Raw genomic sequence first — 16,204 nt, 5'->3', positions numbered from 1 at the left:
TGACCTTGAGGCGAGGATAATGGATCAAGTATCCAAGTCGACAGAGCAGCGCGTGTAATCTGCGATACCGGACGCGCGAGTGCACTTACATCACGGGCAGAGAGAAATAGCTCCCAGATGCTCTTCAAGACCTCTGGAGACAAAGTCAAGACTCTACTGGCAGAGTTGGTCGCTTCGGCCGACGTGCACAAGGACGCCGCAGATGAAGCCCGCCTGAATAGGTGGAGCATGAGAACTCCAGGGGTGCCGCGAGACGAAGTTCGTGATGCCGCATGATCGATCGGGCAGAGACAGTCGGAAAAGTGGTGATGTTCGCCGCTGGAAGGCCTCGAGGCTGGCTGTGTGGCTGAGGCCAACGCGCCACTCACGCGTCTTTCGAACCTTTTCTTTGCTTGTTTGGTGGGCGACGAGAATGCGCAGAGTAAGCACGGGTACAGACGCGCTGCGTGTGTTAGGAATAGTGATATACCTCCTCTCCTGCGGGATGATGCATGTGTACCTTGGAAGAGTGTCGCGTGACAGTGGGATTTCCAGTGACGTAGGTCCGTGCGGATATCAAACAGCTGAAGCTCCGCCCCGCCGCTTTCATATACAAGGCAGCAGCCGTCAACAACGCAACTCGCCATCTCTCTCTCACGCACCCATTCACACTTCATCTTGTCCAACCCAGCCTTATATCACCAATCACCGCCATCATGATGAACTTCGTACTCTCCCTGCTCCTCCAGCTGTCCATGTTCATGCTCGCCGAGGCAGCTCCCATTACGGCGCAGTCAGCTAAGCCCTGGCAAGCTGGCACCGGTGGCGGCATCATTGGATTCATCGTCCTCGTCCTCGACATTATCGCGTGGAGTAAGTCCCCACAACGCCCTTGATAGCATGGCTGTCGCGCATCGATCAAAGCTAACGTGTGCTCTAGTCGAGATCTTCAAGTCCAACCGTCCCGTCCCGAACAAGGTGCTCTGGGCCCTCGTCGTCTTCCTCTTCCCCGTCGTCGGCATGATCATCTACTACCTCTTCTCCAACCGCCAAGCCCACAACACCTACGAGCCCATCCCGGCATAGACGAGCCAGATAGGCTACGCGCATACAAGGCTTCACACACCACCGCGCACCCGCATAAGCTTACGCGCCTGTTGGGACGAGCGCATGTGCCGTCGCGAGGGCAGATCGGAAGAGAATGGCTACCAAGACATCCTACGTGTGAGGATCGGCTGCCGCTGATGATGTACAGGTTTTCATTACGGTTATCTGGCGTAACTGGTTCAATGTTTCATACCCTCTGACATGACAATCAATTCAATCTATGACTACCTAATTACTTCCCTTCAAGCTGAAGCCCCTACATCTAGGCTAACAATCCTCTTCGCCTTCCACAAAACACACCCCTCGCCACATCCTTTCAAACCTTCCCCAAGATACCTTCCGTGGTGGCGAATTTAGCAGACAATGCAATAAGGCCACCCATCAAACTCATCACTCCACTGAAAATCGACACTTCTTTGAACCCGCCGTACCGATCGATGAACGCGCCGTTGATTGGAGGGCCGACGAGAACAGCGAACGCTGCAACACCCATACCCATACCCATGTACGTGCCAAGATTCCTCGGGTCCTAAAATGGTGAAGAGACGAAGTCAGTGTATGTCTCATGCATCTCGTACAGTCAACTTACCTTTGTACACTTGGAAATGGCTGCTGAGCCAGCCGATATAATGGTACCCGATACAAAACCGAACATGACGGAGTAGACAATGATACCAGCGTTAGTCGTTGGCTCGTTGATGCAGAACACCACGATGGCGGTGCCAATGCCGGCGAAACCGAACATATTCATCCCGCCCAGCTTATCCGCGAGTATCCCCGGAATAATACGACCAAACGTGGAGGACCCGTTGATCATGGCGAGGAGGTACGACGCGAGTAAAGGCTTCATACCACGGCTGACGGCATAGACTGGGAGGTAGAAGACCGGTATCCACATGCCCATCATCATGAAGAACAGTCCTGCAACGAGCAGCACGTATCGCTTCATCTTCCATGCTTCGCCAAGGAAGACTGTTGTCTTGCGGGGTGGTATACGCGGCTTTATGACGAAGCAGGCAAACATCATGAAAGGAAGCATGATGAAAGCGATGATACGGATGCACCAGCCAAAGGATAGAGACGAGTCGTTCAGAAGTTTGGACAGGACGATTGGAAAGATGACACCGCCGATGGAAGACCCTGATACCACGATGCCGAGGGCGGCGGCGCGTCGCTTGTCGAAGTAATGTCCCATTACTGCAAAGGCAGGTGTCTGAAGGAAGACTACGCTGGAGCCCATGAGGACAGACTGCGCGAGGAAGAACTGGTAGTACTCGCTACACAACGACAGCATCATGAGGCCAAGGACGTATGTAAGTGTTGCAGGCCGCATCATCTGTTCGTTCAAGTCAGTACGAGATCAGTGTCATGCCATCAGAAAATACTCACCCAAACACCAAAGCGATCAAACATCGGGCCCCCTACAACACCTCCAGCAAACTGGATGAAACTTGTCAGACTGCCTATCCACGCAATCTGGTCCATGCTGTGGTCCCTCAGTTGATGAGTAGAGTAGTATTGTTGCAGGACGCCGAAGCAGGAGGTAAAGCCGAGGCAGCAAAAGAAGATGCAGAAGCCGCCTAGAGCGTTCAACCAAGCTGTTAGGCCACCGTCAGGAGCAGGGCCTAATGCGGCGATCTCAGCGTCAACGGTTGCTTGGCCGTCATCGTGGGCTGATTCGATAGATGCTTTTTCAACATCGTAGGAGGGAATGGAAGGAGTGCTGGTACCGGCAACGGCGTTGGGTTGAGCTGTTGGTGTGGACATCCTGACTTTGTATCGGAGGGGCTTGAATTAGAGTTCTGTGGCTCTAGGAAGGTCGAGAAGCTGATGAGGGCTACCACACTCGTCCTGACGGTGTATATATACAATATTGTTGCTTGTCATCTCGTCATGAGAGGGAGGTTTCCAGCAAAGTCGGGGCGGAGATATTCTTGCAATCTTATTGGTCAATACCCCGAAAAGGCGTTTTTTTTTGGCGTATTTGGGGTAAGGTACATGGGCATTCTAGGCGCGCCACTAGATAAACAATCCAGCTATAACCGAAAACTTATCCCCGGTCCGCTGTTATAATACTTACACCGACTCCCTCCGGGCCGTAGATCTAACTTCCATTTACCGAACAAGAAATCGACACGCACAATGACCGACTTCAGCCGCAGACGCAAGAGGCTTACTATGTGAGTTCATCCGGTCAACCTAGAAAATAGCTGAACACCGTGGAGCCTACATCGACGTCAGGTCGCCCACTTTGCACGTTCTTACCTTACTGTAGTCTGCAAACCAGATTGTGTTTTCCTTCTATGAGGACAGAAGCTAACCACATTCAGCTCTTGCACACTATGCCGCAAGCGCAAGCTACGCTGCAATCGGGAAACGCCATGCAGTAACTGTCTGAAGAGCAAGACCGGATCTTGCGTCTACGAAACTGGAGTGCCGGATAAAAGGCCTGCCACAGCGCCTTTCACACCCATCCAACCGTACATCGGAGGCCCAACATCCAGGAGCATACCTAGCATACCCTCAAGCTCATCCGTCACAGCGCCCAATACCGGTACCGACCGAAGTCCTTTCGAACTTGATGCTATGAGAGCACGTATCGCCGAGTTGGAAGACAGGTTATCGCGAGCTGAAAGCACTACTACCCTCTCGCCATCTTCGTCGACTCCTGTGTCGACGCACACTGTGCAGACTGTCAGCAGCTTTGCCTGTACAGTGCATGTCCTCCAAGACACCCGGATGCCTAGCGGTACAGCTGTCTCTCGAGGCATTGCACACAAAAACCGAGTTTTCGGACAGAGCCATTGGATGAATGGATTCGTGAGTAATTAACTATGTACGGGTTGCATGTGAAACAAACACTGACTTCGTACACACATCTTTAGGTGATATTCCGTGATATCATCGAGACAATTGAGCCCTTTCTACAAAGCGGAACGCCCAACGTAATCACCAGTATGCACCGAGCAAAGCCCTTAGCCCGGATCATCAAATCGCAACGCTCCCCAACCTGGCCTACGCCTCCAACACGAGACCTTCCTCAGAAGCATGTTTGCGATGACCTCGTCGCTGCATATCTTCGAACCATCGAGACTCTCTACCGCGTGCTGCATGTTCCCAGCTTCCAACATGCATACGATAACATGTGGAAAGGCAAATCAGAACCCAACATGGCATTTGTAATGATGTTGAAGCTGGTCTTGGCGATTGGAGCCATGATATACGACGACAAAGTGTTCATGCGAGCCAACGCGGTGAGATGGGTCTTCGAGGCCCAGACCTGGCTGTCATCACCCTTGTTCAAATCAAAGCTCGGTATCCAATATCTACAGATCAGCATCCTCCTCCTGATCGCACGAGAGCTTGTCGACGTTGGCTCTGAGCTTGTGTGGATCTCAGCGGGCGCGGTGTATCGAGCAGCGGTATATGTTGGGTTGCACAAGGACCCGTCGCAGCTCCCGAGTACGACGGCTCTTGAGACTGAGATGCGCCGCCGGATATGGAATACAATCCTGGAGTTGTCGCTTCAAATGAGCATGGGATCGGGCGGTCCGCCATTCATATCATCGGACGACTTCAATACAGCGCCACCAAGCAATTTGGACGATGAGCAACTCTTGGAAGCAGACCTTATTGCAAGAGCAGATCATGTGTATACGCATACATCCATTTCTATAGCCCTGCGCAAGACTCTTCCGGCTCGGCTTGCGGTACTCCGATTTCTGAACGACGTCAACTCGAGCGGGACATATGAGGAGACGCTTCGTATCGATTCGGATCTGAGAGCTGCACATAAGCTCTTGCGTCGCACCCTACATGCATACACCTCACATACCAGCTCGTCCCCCTCACAGTTTACTCTTCAAGCTGTAGAGTTCATAATGCAGCGCTACGTTACCTGCTTACATCTTCCATTCTTCGCTTCCGCACTCAAGAATCCGGTCTATGCCTATTCGAGGAAAGCTACTGTCGACTCCTCGCTCAAGATCTGGAGTATGGCTTGTCCGAACGCAAGCGAGAGCTCACGTCGTCCGAGCGAGACCGACTTTGTTCGCATGTGCATGTGCACAGCGGGGTTCTTCCGAATGTATACTTTCCACGGGTCGACATTCCTGGCTGCTGAACTGCGGATGCGAATACAGGAAGACGAAGGTGATCTTGACGCATTGCCATCATCACTAATTAATATTGTCGATGACGCTGCCAATTGGTACCTCCGCTGTATGGAAGCCGGTGAAACTGGTATGAAGGGCTACGTTCTTTTACGGCTCGTCGGTGCTTGGATTGACGCGGAAAGTCATCATGTAGACAACTCAGATTTGCCTGCATTACTGGTGGGAGCCGCAGAAGACGCTGCTCAGGTTTGTATACCGATTCTGGAAGCATTGGCTGGTTGTGAGGTGCCGCGTCCTGGTGCTGCCGGCATGGAGGGCAGCGGTATGGAAGAATTCGACTTCCAGTTCTCACCGGAGTTCACAGAAGACTGGGACATGCTCATGTCGGGGACATTCAGTCTGGACGACGCAGGGGTCTTCGACGCGTTCGTGTCGTGATAGTACTAATTCGCTGAGCCATCGAGTAGGAGCGTCGATATGCCGCGTCGCGCGGCCTGAAAGGGGACAGTGGCTCTGATCAAGTAATCGCCGTTTCGCACGATGACAGCGGCTGTCACATATCAGACTGAGGACGCCAAAGAAGGAGATTTCTGGGGCTGTCGCTAGACCCTAATGCATAAAATACCCGTGCGCGGATGACGATCATCCGCACCAACGCCGCTCCCCAATCATTCCATCATCACGCCGCAACCCATCTTACCGCCACAGTCTCCATCGCGACTAACTATTTCATCGCAGCCACGCTCTAAAGCTCCGCTAATGACCACTGGTGCTTATGCTAATGACGGCGAGCCGGCGCGATCCATTGAATACCACGAGGCACCCTAGCGCCTGTCTAGGGGCGCTTAAGAGCCTCCGTGTGACCTGACACACCATGAGCCTCATAACCACCCCTTATCCGGCAATCCACGTCGCAGTGCGGTATGAACGACAGCCATCATCGTTCTTGCGGCCTCATATATCACGGTAAAGTGGCCTGATTTCTTTTGCTTCCCTTGTCGCCTTCTTTCCTATCCCGAGCTTCTGGTATACCTCAGGCAGTGGTACCAAGCCTCACCACCAACGATCTTTCTTTCCTTTTCGTTCGTCCATTCATTCACTTCTTGAGGCGTGCCGGTCACCAAAATACTCTTCACCTAATAATACTTTACTTCTTTTACTTGCTGTCCAACTCCCGAGGAATCCGCTCACGAAAACATCGACAACGACATCATGCATTCTCCGCTCCTCACAAGTCTCTTCCTCGCCCTCTCGGTCTTCCATCTGGCGGCTGCAGGCCCCAATGCTGTTCCTATCGTCCCCGGCGGCCTACTCAATACCAAACTCGAAGTTCGCCAAGTCTCCGCCACACCCTCGCAAGCCGATCTATGTCTCGACTACGAACGCACAGCCAACATGTCGACAGTGGGCGCCAACGGCTCCTACCGTACAGTCGTTATGCAAAAGGCTAATGTCGGAACGCTGACCAGCGCGCGCATGATGGATGCTGCCATCGCGAAGCTACCTGCGCTTACGGCCGATGCGGATTTGAACAACCGATGCGGGAACTGGACAGAGATCGCACTAGCAGAGGCGGAGAAGAACTTTACACAGGGGATTGTGGCGCAATTTACCACTGAGGGGTTGCCTGTTGGCATCAAGGCTGGACCCGAAGTGTTGGTCATCGTGGGCGTTATTGCCACGCTCATGTCGATCGTATGGGTGTTCCCTGGTTAATCTAGGATCAATGCAAGATGCATGCTAGAACAACTGGGAAAGAAGAAATTGGAGCGCACCAGAAGAGAATCAACTATACCCAAACATCAGTACTAGAATCAATCGTCACATGCATACCGTTGCGCGAGCTTCTCTTGATGCTCATAACTAATGATGAAACATTTTCAAGACCAACTGTTTAATTAATGGAATGTAACTATATACACGAATAAAGCTATGCACAAGACCGAAACTCGCAACTCCTTCAGCGCTCCTCCCTCTGGCCAGCCAGTATGTATCACTAAGGCTGTATCTCCTCATTCTTCATCAGGACCTAGAAAGTGACGACACCTACACCGGCGCTCTTCTGCACAATAGCGCAAACACTGGCCGCTGGGTCCACAGTGTACTTGTAGCTCGGCGCAAATGAGCCTTTCTGCGTGATTTGAGTAGGACTGTTGGTGAAGATGTTGTCCTTCTCAACAGCAAAGCCCTCCTCGTCAGAGTCCAAGTTGGTGACAACAGCCTTGTCGACGTTGGTGAAGGAGTTGGCTTCAACCAAGACTTGAGCGCCCATGCGCGAGTTGACACCAGAGATACCACCTGAGTAGCAAGAGCTGTAGATGTGGCCGGTACCGAAGCGGATCGATGGCAGACGCGAGTTGATGCCGGTGAAAGAGTTGTGATGGTAGGTCACGTGGAGTTTACCCTTGTCCTTGGAGGCATTGTTGTCAGAGTGACCGACAAGCGAGCCCTTCCACTGATAGGCGTTAGTACCGTGTTTTATATAAGCGTAGAGGTATTATGGAGACTCACGTGGTCGTGGAACTTGTTCCAGGAGAAGGTAAGCATATCGGATCCAGATTTGGCGTCAAGCAGGCCATCGTACGTATCCTTGTCGCCTGTCACACCCACGCTAGAGAAGTCGTTGTGATCAACCCAGACATTGGTTGAGGCCTCGATGTCGATGAGATCCTTTCCCTTTGGCGCACGGTAGAGTTTGAGGTTTCTGATGATGATGTTGGACGTCTTGAAGACCTGGAGGCCACTGTCTGTCAGGCCGGCGTCCTTGCCAACACCGAGAATGGAAGTGCCTGCAGTACCGACACGGATGATGCCACACCCAGTGAGCATGCCCTTGATCTTGATCACACCGCCGGCCTTAGCTGCCGCTGTGAGCTCAGCACAGGAGGCGACAGTGGTTCCAGCCCCGCTGCCTCCTCCGGTGGTGCCTTGGGCGAATCCAACAAGCTCATCGACAGCTGCAGCGCGCTTTTCCATAGGTGCACCGTACGCCGTAGAGGCAGCGGTCATGGCCACTGTGGCGATCTCGAAGAAGCGCATCTTGGTGTGTTTGGAAGATGTGATGAGACTGAAGGTGGAAGAAAGAATGTAAAAGAGTGAATAGAGATCTACTCTGATCTGATGAAAGAATGTGTTGGAGGTGACGATAGCTGATGGTGTCTAATGGTATCTTTATACCAGATGTTTTAGATTGCTGAGATCTGTACAGGCTCCATGATCGTCAACTCGGTCCCCCTTTAATACTGTGAATCGCGGAACCATCTTTAGCATACCAGATGTGGAGTTTCTCCGCGAATATATGACTTTTGTCTTGGCCTCCAAGGCGTTTCAAGAAGCATTCATAATCCACCAAGGACATTCATGTATAGCGGTCTCGTGAGCCAGTATGTGGTTGTGGCTCGAAGGCCGGAAATGTATCGCAAACCTGGGGTGCATACCTGGGGAAGTCCCAAAAGCCGACGGCCCTCAATGACTGCATTAGCGCTGGAGCCTCGGAAGAGTTCCTGGAAGCCAACTGAAGGAAGGAAACAATATACAAGTCGGCGCTACCGTTTGACAGCATCGTCCAGAATGCTTGGCTGGCTGTGGAGAAAAAGACCACCAATGGGATAAACTTGAGAAACAGAAGATCGCCATGCTCGTCACAAAGAGGACTGCGGTGGCTGTAAATGTCGCAGTGATATCGATACCTAGGCATCGATGAGTGGGCGGAAGAATTCTCGAGGCGCCACAGTGTACCTGACACATGAGGAGGTGGTAAAGTCGTTGTAAGCTAGGGTGAAGACGGGAAGGAACAAATTGGCTGTATCTAGGCTGAATTGAGACTAGCCTCGCGAACAGGCCTGTCGAAACTCCCAAGATATCGCGTCAAACGAAGAAGAGTAATCACGTTCAGCCCATACTGCCGCCTACACCTGTTTCTTTCTAGGGCAGTCCACGGGTCGTTCGAATGCATGCTTCACCCACTGACGTCTCGGGTTATGCCCGCAGCAGACTCCACAAGATCACAGTCAGGTCCGCCATGAATACAAAGGCAAGCTCAGGCAAAGAGAACGTTCGGCCTTCTGATGCGCATTTAGTGTCGAGTCGAGATGCTGGGGCATCTGAAAGTCCAAGATCGCCAAGGCCGTATCTGACAATCGTCGAAACACCCGTTCCTAGGCGCATTTCCTTCCGACGCCAGTGCGGCGGTACCTAGGTATACTCTCCGCGCCTGAACATCGGCTATACCGCGGTGAATGAATCGTTTTGCAGCTCTGCTGGAGAGCATACTTCCCTTGCCAAATTCATTGTCGTCCTCCTCCGAATAATGCCTCGCAGCAGTCGAGGACAAGACTGCCCAGGTGGCGTTGGCTGAGATCGGTGCCACCTGCGTGTTTCCCCGATGCTCCGACATGCGCTCCAAGACCCAGCTGAAGACAGCCATTGTCGAGATGCGCAGGGTCATCAAGAATGCATCTTTGGCAGAATTCTTCGTCAATTCATTTGCGCAACTTGGCACAACGCGTTATTGTGACTGCTCATTCACAGAGTACATCAAGCGGCAGGTATTCACAAAGTTGCATGGATACACCCAGTCGCGAAGAATCTCTCTTAGCACGTTTTCTACCCTCGCTGACCGCCAGCCACAACTCACCTGCAGATCGAAACCGGCCATGGCTGGTAACGTTAGCAGATACCTGCAGGTATCACCAACGTGCTTCCTTTGTAACAGAGCTTTCGGCCCAGATCACGCGCCGGCCGCATTACGAGCCTGTGGGCATATATTTGGCTACCGTTGTCTCTCGATCATTCTCAACGGTGGCGACGTCGACTTGAAGAGCACTTGGCCTGATATACCCAGCATTGGAATCAAGGGTGCCGAATGCCCAGAATGTCAGGTTCCGATCACAAACCTCGATAGCGAGCAGAGAGCGCTGTCAATACTCGGCGACATTAGCTCTGCTATACCGGACCACCGGGACAAACTCAACGCCTTCGTCGAACAGCTACGCGATAGCGTCGCAAACACCGATCCTGATGTCGAGCGTCATGACACCCTACACTTCTTTAAGAAATGCTACACGAGCGACGGAGACGACATCCTGCAGAAAGCTTTGCAAGATGCAGCAAGCGCCGGCGATTATTTTTCGCCGTTTCATGACGCGATTACAGCTTCTCGCGGTGCCAGTCCTCAACCCATGGCATTTCCGCTCATTCGATTCTGTTTCCTACTCTGGGACGCCCACAACGCGATCGAGAGGAAGACAAGCCTGGCGATCAACATACTACTATGGGAAGCCAACCGCTGCTTGGGTGTCAACAACCCATTGGTTCAGTGGGAAGATGTAGAAGAAGCTGCCGACTTGGAAAATGCTCGACTCTTCCCATTGCTACATGGACTGACGATGCTGGTGTCCCAAGGCCTTGCACGCAATGGCTTAATGGACCCCTGGCCTGAAGAAAAGAAGCTCGATCTTGCGCAACAGTTTGCATGTGATTTTATTGGTCCGCACTTCGAGGGTCAGCCTTCAGATAAGTTGCTGGCGAAGCTGGCGCTTGTTGTGAACGAACTCAAACGCCATCAATTCGAGATGGGTAGGAAGCCATTGACGGGCGTCGCAGCCGAGAAGAGCATCGTTCGAGGGTGGTGGGCGATTGCGCATGCAGAGGTTGATGAATCTGATTGAGCTGGTGTAAGTGCTGCTTTATGCATGTGAGCTACATTTTGTATAGGACCCCGTTACTTGTCTAAACAATACAGGTAGTTTTTCCCAGTTCTCTCTTGGTCTCATGTGAGGCCGATTCCGGGCTCAGCCCGGCGTGACGCGTCTTGGAGCGCTAGAATTATGGAACAGGCTAGATTTGCGGGAAGATCCGTAATCTCACGCTAGCCGGAGACGGGTCTTCGTATATCGTATTTGCGTAATCTGCGTATTGCGTAGTAAAACCGTGATGATAAAAGTCGCCGGCTGCCAGAAATGAGGTGCTCAGAAGCAATACTTTTTTCTTCACCCGATTTGCCCTCATCATGAAAGCAAGACCAGATAGCACCCAGGCGCCGATACCAGTGGACTCTGAACGCGACGATGACGTATATCATCTCGGCGCACCACCGCCGTATACTGCGGAAGAGCTGACGGGCTCAATACCACAACCAGGAGATACTGGAGTGACGAGTAAGCGCAACCCGTGATAACACCCATAACTATGCTGATTGGGAGCAGATGACGGTCGCATCGACATTGACTTGAACTCGCGACTGACCAAAACACTCGTGAAGCTCGTACCGAAGCATGACAAGGACGAACCAGAACTAAGCCGAAGATTTACTGTTAGCCGACTATGGAGTATCCGCCTGAATATCGTCATTCAAGTCGTAGGAAGTCGAGGCGATGTACAGCCATTCATTGCTCTCGGACAAGAGTTACAGAAGTACGGCCACCGTGTCCGCATAGCGACACACAACACGTTCGAAGGCTTCGTAAAGGAGTCAAATCTAGAGTTTTATCCTATTGGCGGGGATCCTAAAGAGCTCAGTATGTTATGCTGTAAAGGTCCCTTCGTACCTCGTTAACATGCAGCAGTGGCCTACATGGTCAAGAACCCAGGGTTGATACCGTCCATGAAGAGTCTTCGCGAAGGCGATATCCAAAAGAAAAGGGAAATGATCGCCGAGATGCTCTATGGCTGCTGGCAGTCATGTATCGAACCGGACATCAAAAGTCAACAGCCATTCGTGGCAGACGCAATCATCGCCAACCCGCCTAGTTTCGCGCATGTACACTGTGCCCAAGCTCTGGGCATTCCACTCCATCTCATGTTTACCATGCCTTGGAGCAGCACCCGAGCCTTTCCGCATCCGCTGGCGAACTTCAAGAGCGACGAAATCTCGACCGCTCTCATAAACTATGCATCGTATGGCGTCGTCGAATTTCTAACGTGGCAGGGTCTAGGTGATGTCATCAATGGGTTCAGACATTCCTTGGACCTTGAAGAGGTGCCGCTATCAGTCGGACCTGTACTTGCTTCTACACTCAAAGTGCCTTTTACGTACTGCTGGTCTCCGGCTTTGGTTCCGAAGCCACCTGATTGGGGAGCGCATATCGATGTTTGTGGTTTCTTCTTCCGCGAACCAACGCCGTACACGCCGCCTCCGGAAATTGATCAGTTCCTGAGAAACGGACTTCCGCCGGTCTACATCGGCTTCGGGAGCATCGTCCTCGACGATCCTGCAAAGGTGACATCAAGCATCCTGGAAACCGTGCGCGCCCTAGGTATTCGGGCCATCATCTCTAGAGGATGGAGTAACCTTGGAGGCGACTTACCAAACGACAACAACGACGTTTTGTTCATCGGCGACTGTCCACACGAATGGCTGTTTCAGCATGTTGCAGCGGTGGTACATCACGGCGGTGCAGGTACAGCTGCGTGCGGACTACGTAATGCATGTCCTACTGTTGTCGTTCCGTTCTTTGGAGACCAGCCGTTCTGGGGAGAGATGATAGCAGCAGCGGGAGCCGGCCCTCAACCTATTCCCCACAAACTTCTGACGGCCGAAAACCTTACAGCGGCTATCCACTTCTGTCTCACGCGCGAGGCAAAGCAGGCCGCACGGGGATTATCTTCGCAGATGGCGAACGAGCGAGGCGTCGAGGCAGCAGTACAATCTTTCCACACCAATCTGCCTCTCGAGACTATGCGATGCGCACTGCTACCTACACAGGTGGCATCGTGGAAGGTCAAGAAAGAATCCATTCTTCTTTCCAAATTAGCGGCACAGATACTCATCGAGAATGGTTCCATCGATTCCACCGATCTCGAAAACCACGAAACCGATCCTTTCATCATCACCAATCAACGCTGGGACCCCATAACAAGTACAACTTCGGCATGTGTTGGCATTGTCGGAGACATGGGTATGGCGGTGAAGGGCATGGTTGTGGATCCCTTCGTTGAGCCTAAACACCCTGCTACATTCTCAGGAGCCTCAGCGTCTTCAGGAAAGCCGGGTTCAAGCGGCGCAGCTGCCGCAGGTCGTTTTGCCAAAGGCTTTGGTAGATTCGTAGGTGCATTCTATAAGGGTACCATCGTCGACCTCCCTCTCGCTGCCACAGAAGGTTTTCGCAACGTGCCAAGGTTGTATGGTGAAGAAGTCAAAGACCATGGGGAGGTCACTGGCGCTCTTTCTGGCTTCCAAGTCGGTGGCAAGACCTTCATCCATGGCTTTGCCGACGGCCTCTCGGATCCCTTCCGTCAGACGTATGAGGGTGGGAAGAAAGAGGGTGCGATCGGGTATGCAAAGGGCTTCGGCAAGGGAATGTCCGGACTGATCACGAAGACTGGCGCAGCAACCTTTGGGATTATAGCATACCCTGGAGATGGCATCGTGAAGAGTATGAAGTACTTGGCGAAAGGCGGCACGAGAAAGCGCATCAAGGCGGCAAAACGGGGAGAGACTGAGTGGATGGGCCGGAAGTCCGAGGCTGACCTGAGAGCTGTGGAACTCATCCAAGAGTTCGACAGGCTAAGGAAGGGCAAGGCGAAGGTGAAGACGTAAGGGGCGGGATGATCTGCGGCGTTAGGAAATTTGGAGTTCGGACACATACCCTATTCAAATGATTATTTCTTTACTTCGCGAAACCAGCCAGTTCGCATTTGGAGTCAGAGATGCCTACTCACCTTCGTTGTGACGTGTAGTAACGGCGAACGGTCCCCTTTGTTGGGGCGACGAAATGGGACATCGGGTCCACTTGGTTGCCTAATTTCGGTCATTCCGCTCCGAATCCCGTCCTTTCGCGCGTTGCGCGTGCACGGCCAACTCCATCATGCTCGTCTTCTTCGCATACAGATTAAGTACCTGGAATACAGACGAAATCCTATCATGGAAACGGACGCAGTAGGCAAGACCCCTGCGCCATATGGTCAGGCATGTGGCAACTGCGTTAAAGCGAAATGCCGATGTATGTTACGCGACGGCGGTGTTTGCGACAGGTGCGCCATCCCTTTGATCAATACGCTCACTATGGAGCAATCACACTCGGGGATGCACGTCAACCTAAGCAAAATCCGAACACCCTGGAGCCTACATCGACGTTAGGTCACCTAGTTTGCATGCTTTCAGGTTGATGTAGACCCAAATCGCTACCTTCCGCGCACTCGGGCTAACTTGAACGCAAAGATGTCACCGCCTAGGTAAAGAGTGCAGAGCTTCATCAGCTGTGCGCAGGAGGGCACCCAGATCAAATCAAGCGCCGAAGAGGTCAAAATTGGAGGACAAACTCGATGAAGTCGTCTCTTTGCTTCGAACACAGCGCACAGCGCCCCTCACCATATCGCCCAATGATCAGCTCGTGCTAACACCCGACTCCTCCGTAATTCCCCACCAGGGGACCGATGGTTTTGACAATGACAAGTACTTGTCTAGCGATCAGGTGCACGACTTCCGGACGAGTTATCTGTACTATTTCCCCTTCATGCCTATGTCGGAGAATACTACCACAGACGAGCTTTATCTCAAATACCCGCTATTTTGCCATGCTATCCGCACGATACTCACCAAAGCAATAACGAAGCAAAGCCAGTTGAGCAAGCACTTACGAGAACAATTGGCTTCTAGGATCATTGTGCAGGGAGAACGGAGCATTGACTTGCTCTTGACTGTCATCATGTGCATAGCTTGGTAAGGACGCAGATCATGTGTAGTGTTTCCATCTTTAATGCTGTTAGGTCACCATACTTCACGCATGGGAAACAATTCCTGGGCTCCATGTGCGGTCGTGCAAAAACGCTGGTTAGCGATCTCCGACTCGACAAGCCCACGCAACCCGCGGGATGTCCAAGCCTAGGTCCTCGTGTTGATAACAAGGAAGTTCGGAAGACCGAGGGCAGTAGAGCATTTCTATCTGTTTTCATATTATGCGCCAAGTAAGTTTGCAAGTAAACTCATCGTAGCTCAACTGACGCTAGAAGTGTTGCTGTTATCTTCGAAAATGACCTGATGCTCTGGTCGTCACAGATCGAAGATGCGTGCGACCACCTCAGTAAGAACAAAGAATGTGAAGGAGACGTCATACTGGTCGCCGCTGCGCGTCTGGCAAAGATTGTTGTCAGCGCCGCCGAAGTATCGCGAAGAGCTTCAGATGATCACAATACAGCAAGGCATGCTATGATGGCTATTGACCCTCTAATATTGGCGCTCAACAACTTCAAAAGCTCACTTCCCGTTGAGATTCTACAGCACTGTAAGATCATCGTTCCGTCATCTCTTTCAGCGCTCAAATTACTCCAGGGTTGATAATCGGTCTCACTCAAACCGCCCAGGTCGCCATCTACGATCTTGCGCTCTTAACAAAGCCTACGGATGAGCTGTCATTGTCGCATTTAGCGTTTGAGCCCAGGCGTATCGAGTACTTTATGGAGCTTCTAGAGACCAGTAAAGCCTGTCGAGAACACGCTTGGAATGGCGGAGTCATAGGTCTGACGGCTCCATCGATGCTCGTATTCTCGTATTGTATCAAGACCCTGTACAGATTCGCCAGCCTCAAAGGAATCCCAGACTGGATACCACCCATCGTCCAATCAAGCTTTGACATCGTGCAATGTCTAGAGAGGTTTGCCGAGATTGCTGAGGAGGCTAATACGGAATTCAAGGCCAAGACAGGCGAGGATACTCTATTTGCTGCGGCTGCGGAAACGCTAAGGGGTATGGCACCAAATTGGAAACTCCCTACGAGCGAGCACGATGATGCCATGGGCAGCACAGTGGACGGATGGAATGACGGGTTTGGTGATATGGGGGTAATGGACTTTGCGAGCGACTTCTGGATGCCTAGCGTTTTCAATCTTTGAGCTTTGAGCAACAGTACGGGATGTGGCGTCCTCGCAACTTCCGAAACCCGCAACATCAACAAAACAGCAGGCTAACGTACGACTTCCTGCTATGCACAACGTTCAAATAGGCTCTTGCCTGATAATTTTACATTTTTGTCGCGCGTTTTCCTTTTGTACACAAACATTTTGCT

At 52.0% G+C, this 16,204-nt stretch overlaps 8 protein-coding genes across 8 annotated transcripts; 6 read left to right on the top strand and 2 right to left on the bottom strand.

Annotated features, from left to right (window-relative positions):
- Window positions 1-695: 695 nt before the first annotated feature.
- Window positions 696-1,065, top strand: J4E85_000160 (uncharacterized protein; the record flags this gene model as incomplete). Its single annotated transcript, XM_051464454.1, has 2 exons — window positions 696-852; window positions 920-1,065. The coding sequence occupies 2 exons, from the start codon at window positions 696-698 to the stop codon at window positions 1,063-1,065; spliced, it is 303 nt and encodes a 100-aa protein (XP_051330975.1).
- A 337-nt stretch (window positions 1,066-1,402) lies between these two features.
- Window positions 1,403-2,853, bottom strand: J4E85_000159 (uncharacterized protein; the record flags this gene model as incomplete). The annotated part of the gene is made up of 3 exons (XM_051464453.1): window positions 1,403-1,615; window positions 1,676-2,422; window positions 2,476-2,853. The coding sequence occupies 3 exons, from the start codon at window positions 2,851-2,853 to the stop codon at window positions 1,403-1,405; spliced, it is 1,338 nt and encodes a 445-aa protein (XP_051330974.1).
- Window positions 2,854-4,043: 1,190 nt separating this feature from the next.
- On the top strand, window positions 4,044-5,639 carry J4E85_000158 (uncharacterized protein; the record flags this gene model as incomplete). The annotated part of the gene is made up of 1 exon (XM_051464452.1): window positions 4,044-5,639. One exon carries the CDS (start codon window positions 4,044-4,046, stop codon window positions 5,637-5,639), a length of 1,596 nt encoding a protein of 531 aa, XP_051330973.1.
- Window positions 5,640-6,413: 774 nt separating this feature from the next.
- On the top strand, window positions 6,414-6,917 carry J4E85_000157 (uncharacterized protein; the record flags this gene model as incomplete). The annotated part of the gene is made up of 1 exon (XM_051464451.1): window positions 6,414-6,917. One exon carries the CDS (start codon window positions 6,414-6,416, stop codon window positions 6,915-6,917), a length of 504 nt encoding a protein of 167 aa, XP_051330972.1.
- A 313-nt stretch (window positions 6,918-7,230) lies between these two features.
- Window positions 7,231-8,240, bottom strand: J4E85_000156 (uncharacterized protein; the record flags this gene model as incomplete). Its single annotated transcript, XM_051464450.1, has 2 exons — window positions 7,231-7,656; window positions 7,713-8,240. 2 exons carry the CDS (start codon window positions 8,238-8,240, stop codon window positions 7,231-7,233), a joined length of 954 nt encoding a protein of 317 aa, XP_051330971.1.
- A 1,616-nt stretch (window positions 8,241-9,856) lies between these two features.
- Window positions 9,857-10,870, top strand: J4E85_000155 (uncharacterized protein; the record flags this gene model as incomplete). Its single annotated transcript, XM_051464449.1, has 1 exon — window positions 9,857-10,870. The coding sequence occupies one exon, from the start codon at window positions 9,857-9,859 to the stop codon at window positions 10,868-10,870; it is 1,014 nt and encodes a 337-aa protein (XP_051330970.1).
- Window positions 10,871-11,211: 341 nt separating this feature from the next.
- J4E85_000154 (uncharacterized protein) lies at window positions 11,212-13,740 on the top strand (the record flags this gene model as incomplete). Its single annotated transcript, XM_051464448.1, has 3 exons — window positions 11,212-11,359; window positions 11,408-11,719; window positions 11,768-13,740. The coding sequence occupies 3 exons, from the start codon at window positions 11,212-11,214 to the stop codon at window positions 13,738-13,740; spliced, it is 2,433 nt and encodes an 810-aa protein (XP_051330969.1).
- Window positions 13,741-14,949: 1,209 nt separating this feature from the next.
- Window positions 14,950-16,031, top strand: J4E85_000153 (uncharacterized protein; the record flags this gene model as incomplete). Its single annotated transcript, XM_051464447.1, has 3 exons — window positions 14,950-15,107; window positions 15,150-15,424; window positions 15,472-16,031. 3 exons carry the CDS (start codon window positions 14,950-14,952, stop codon window positions 16,029-16,031), a joined length of 993 nt encoding a protein of 330 aa, XP_051330968.1.
- Between the last annotated feature and the right edge of the window lie 173 nt (window positions 16,032-16,204).

Source organism: Alternaria conjuncta (assembly GCF_024043145.1).
Source record: "Alternaria conjuncta strain BMP 0040 chromosome Unknown scaffold_1, whole genome shotgun sequence".
Classification (NCBI taxonomy): Eukaryota; Fungi; Ascomycota; class Dothideomycetes; order Pleosporales; family Pleosporaceae; genus Alternaria; species Alternaria conjuncta.
Note: the sequence above shows the minus strand (reverse complement) of the source record. Positions and strands in the feature narration are given on the sequence as shown.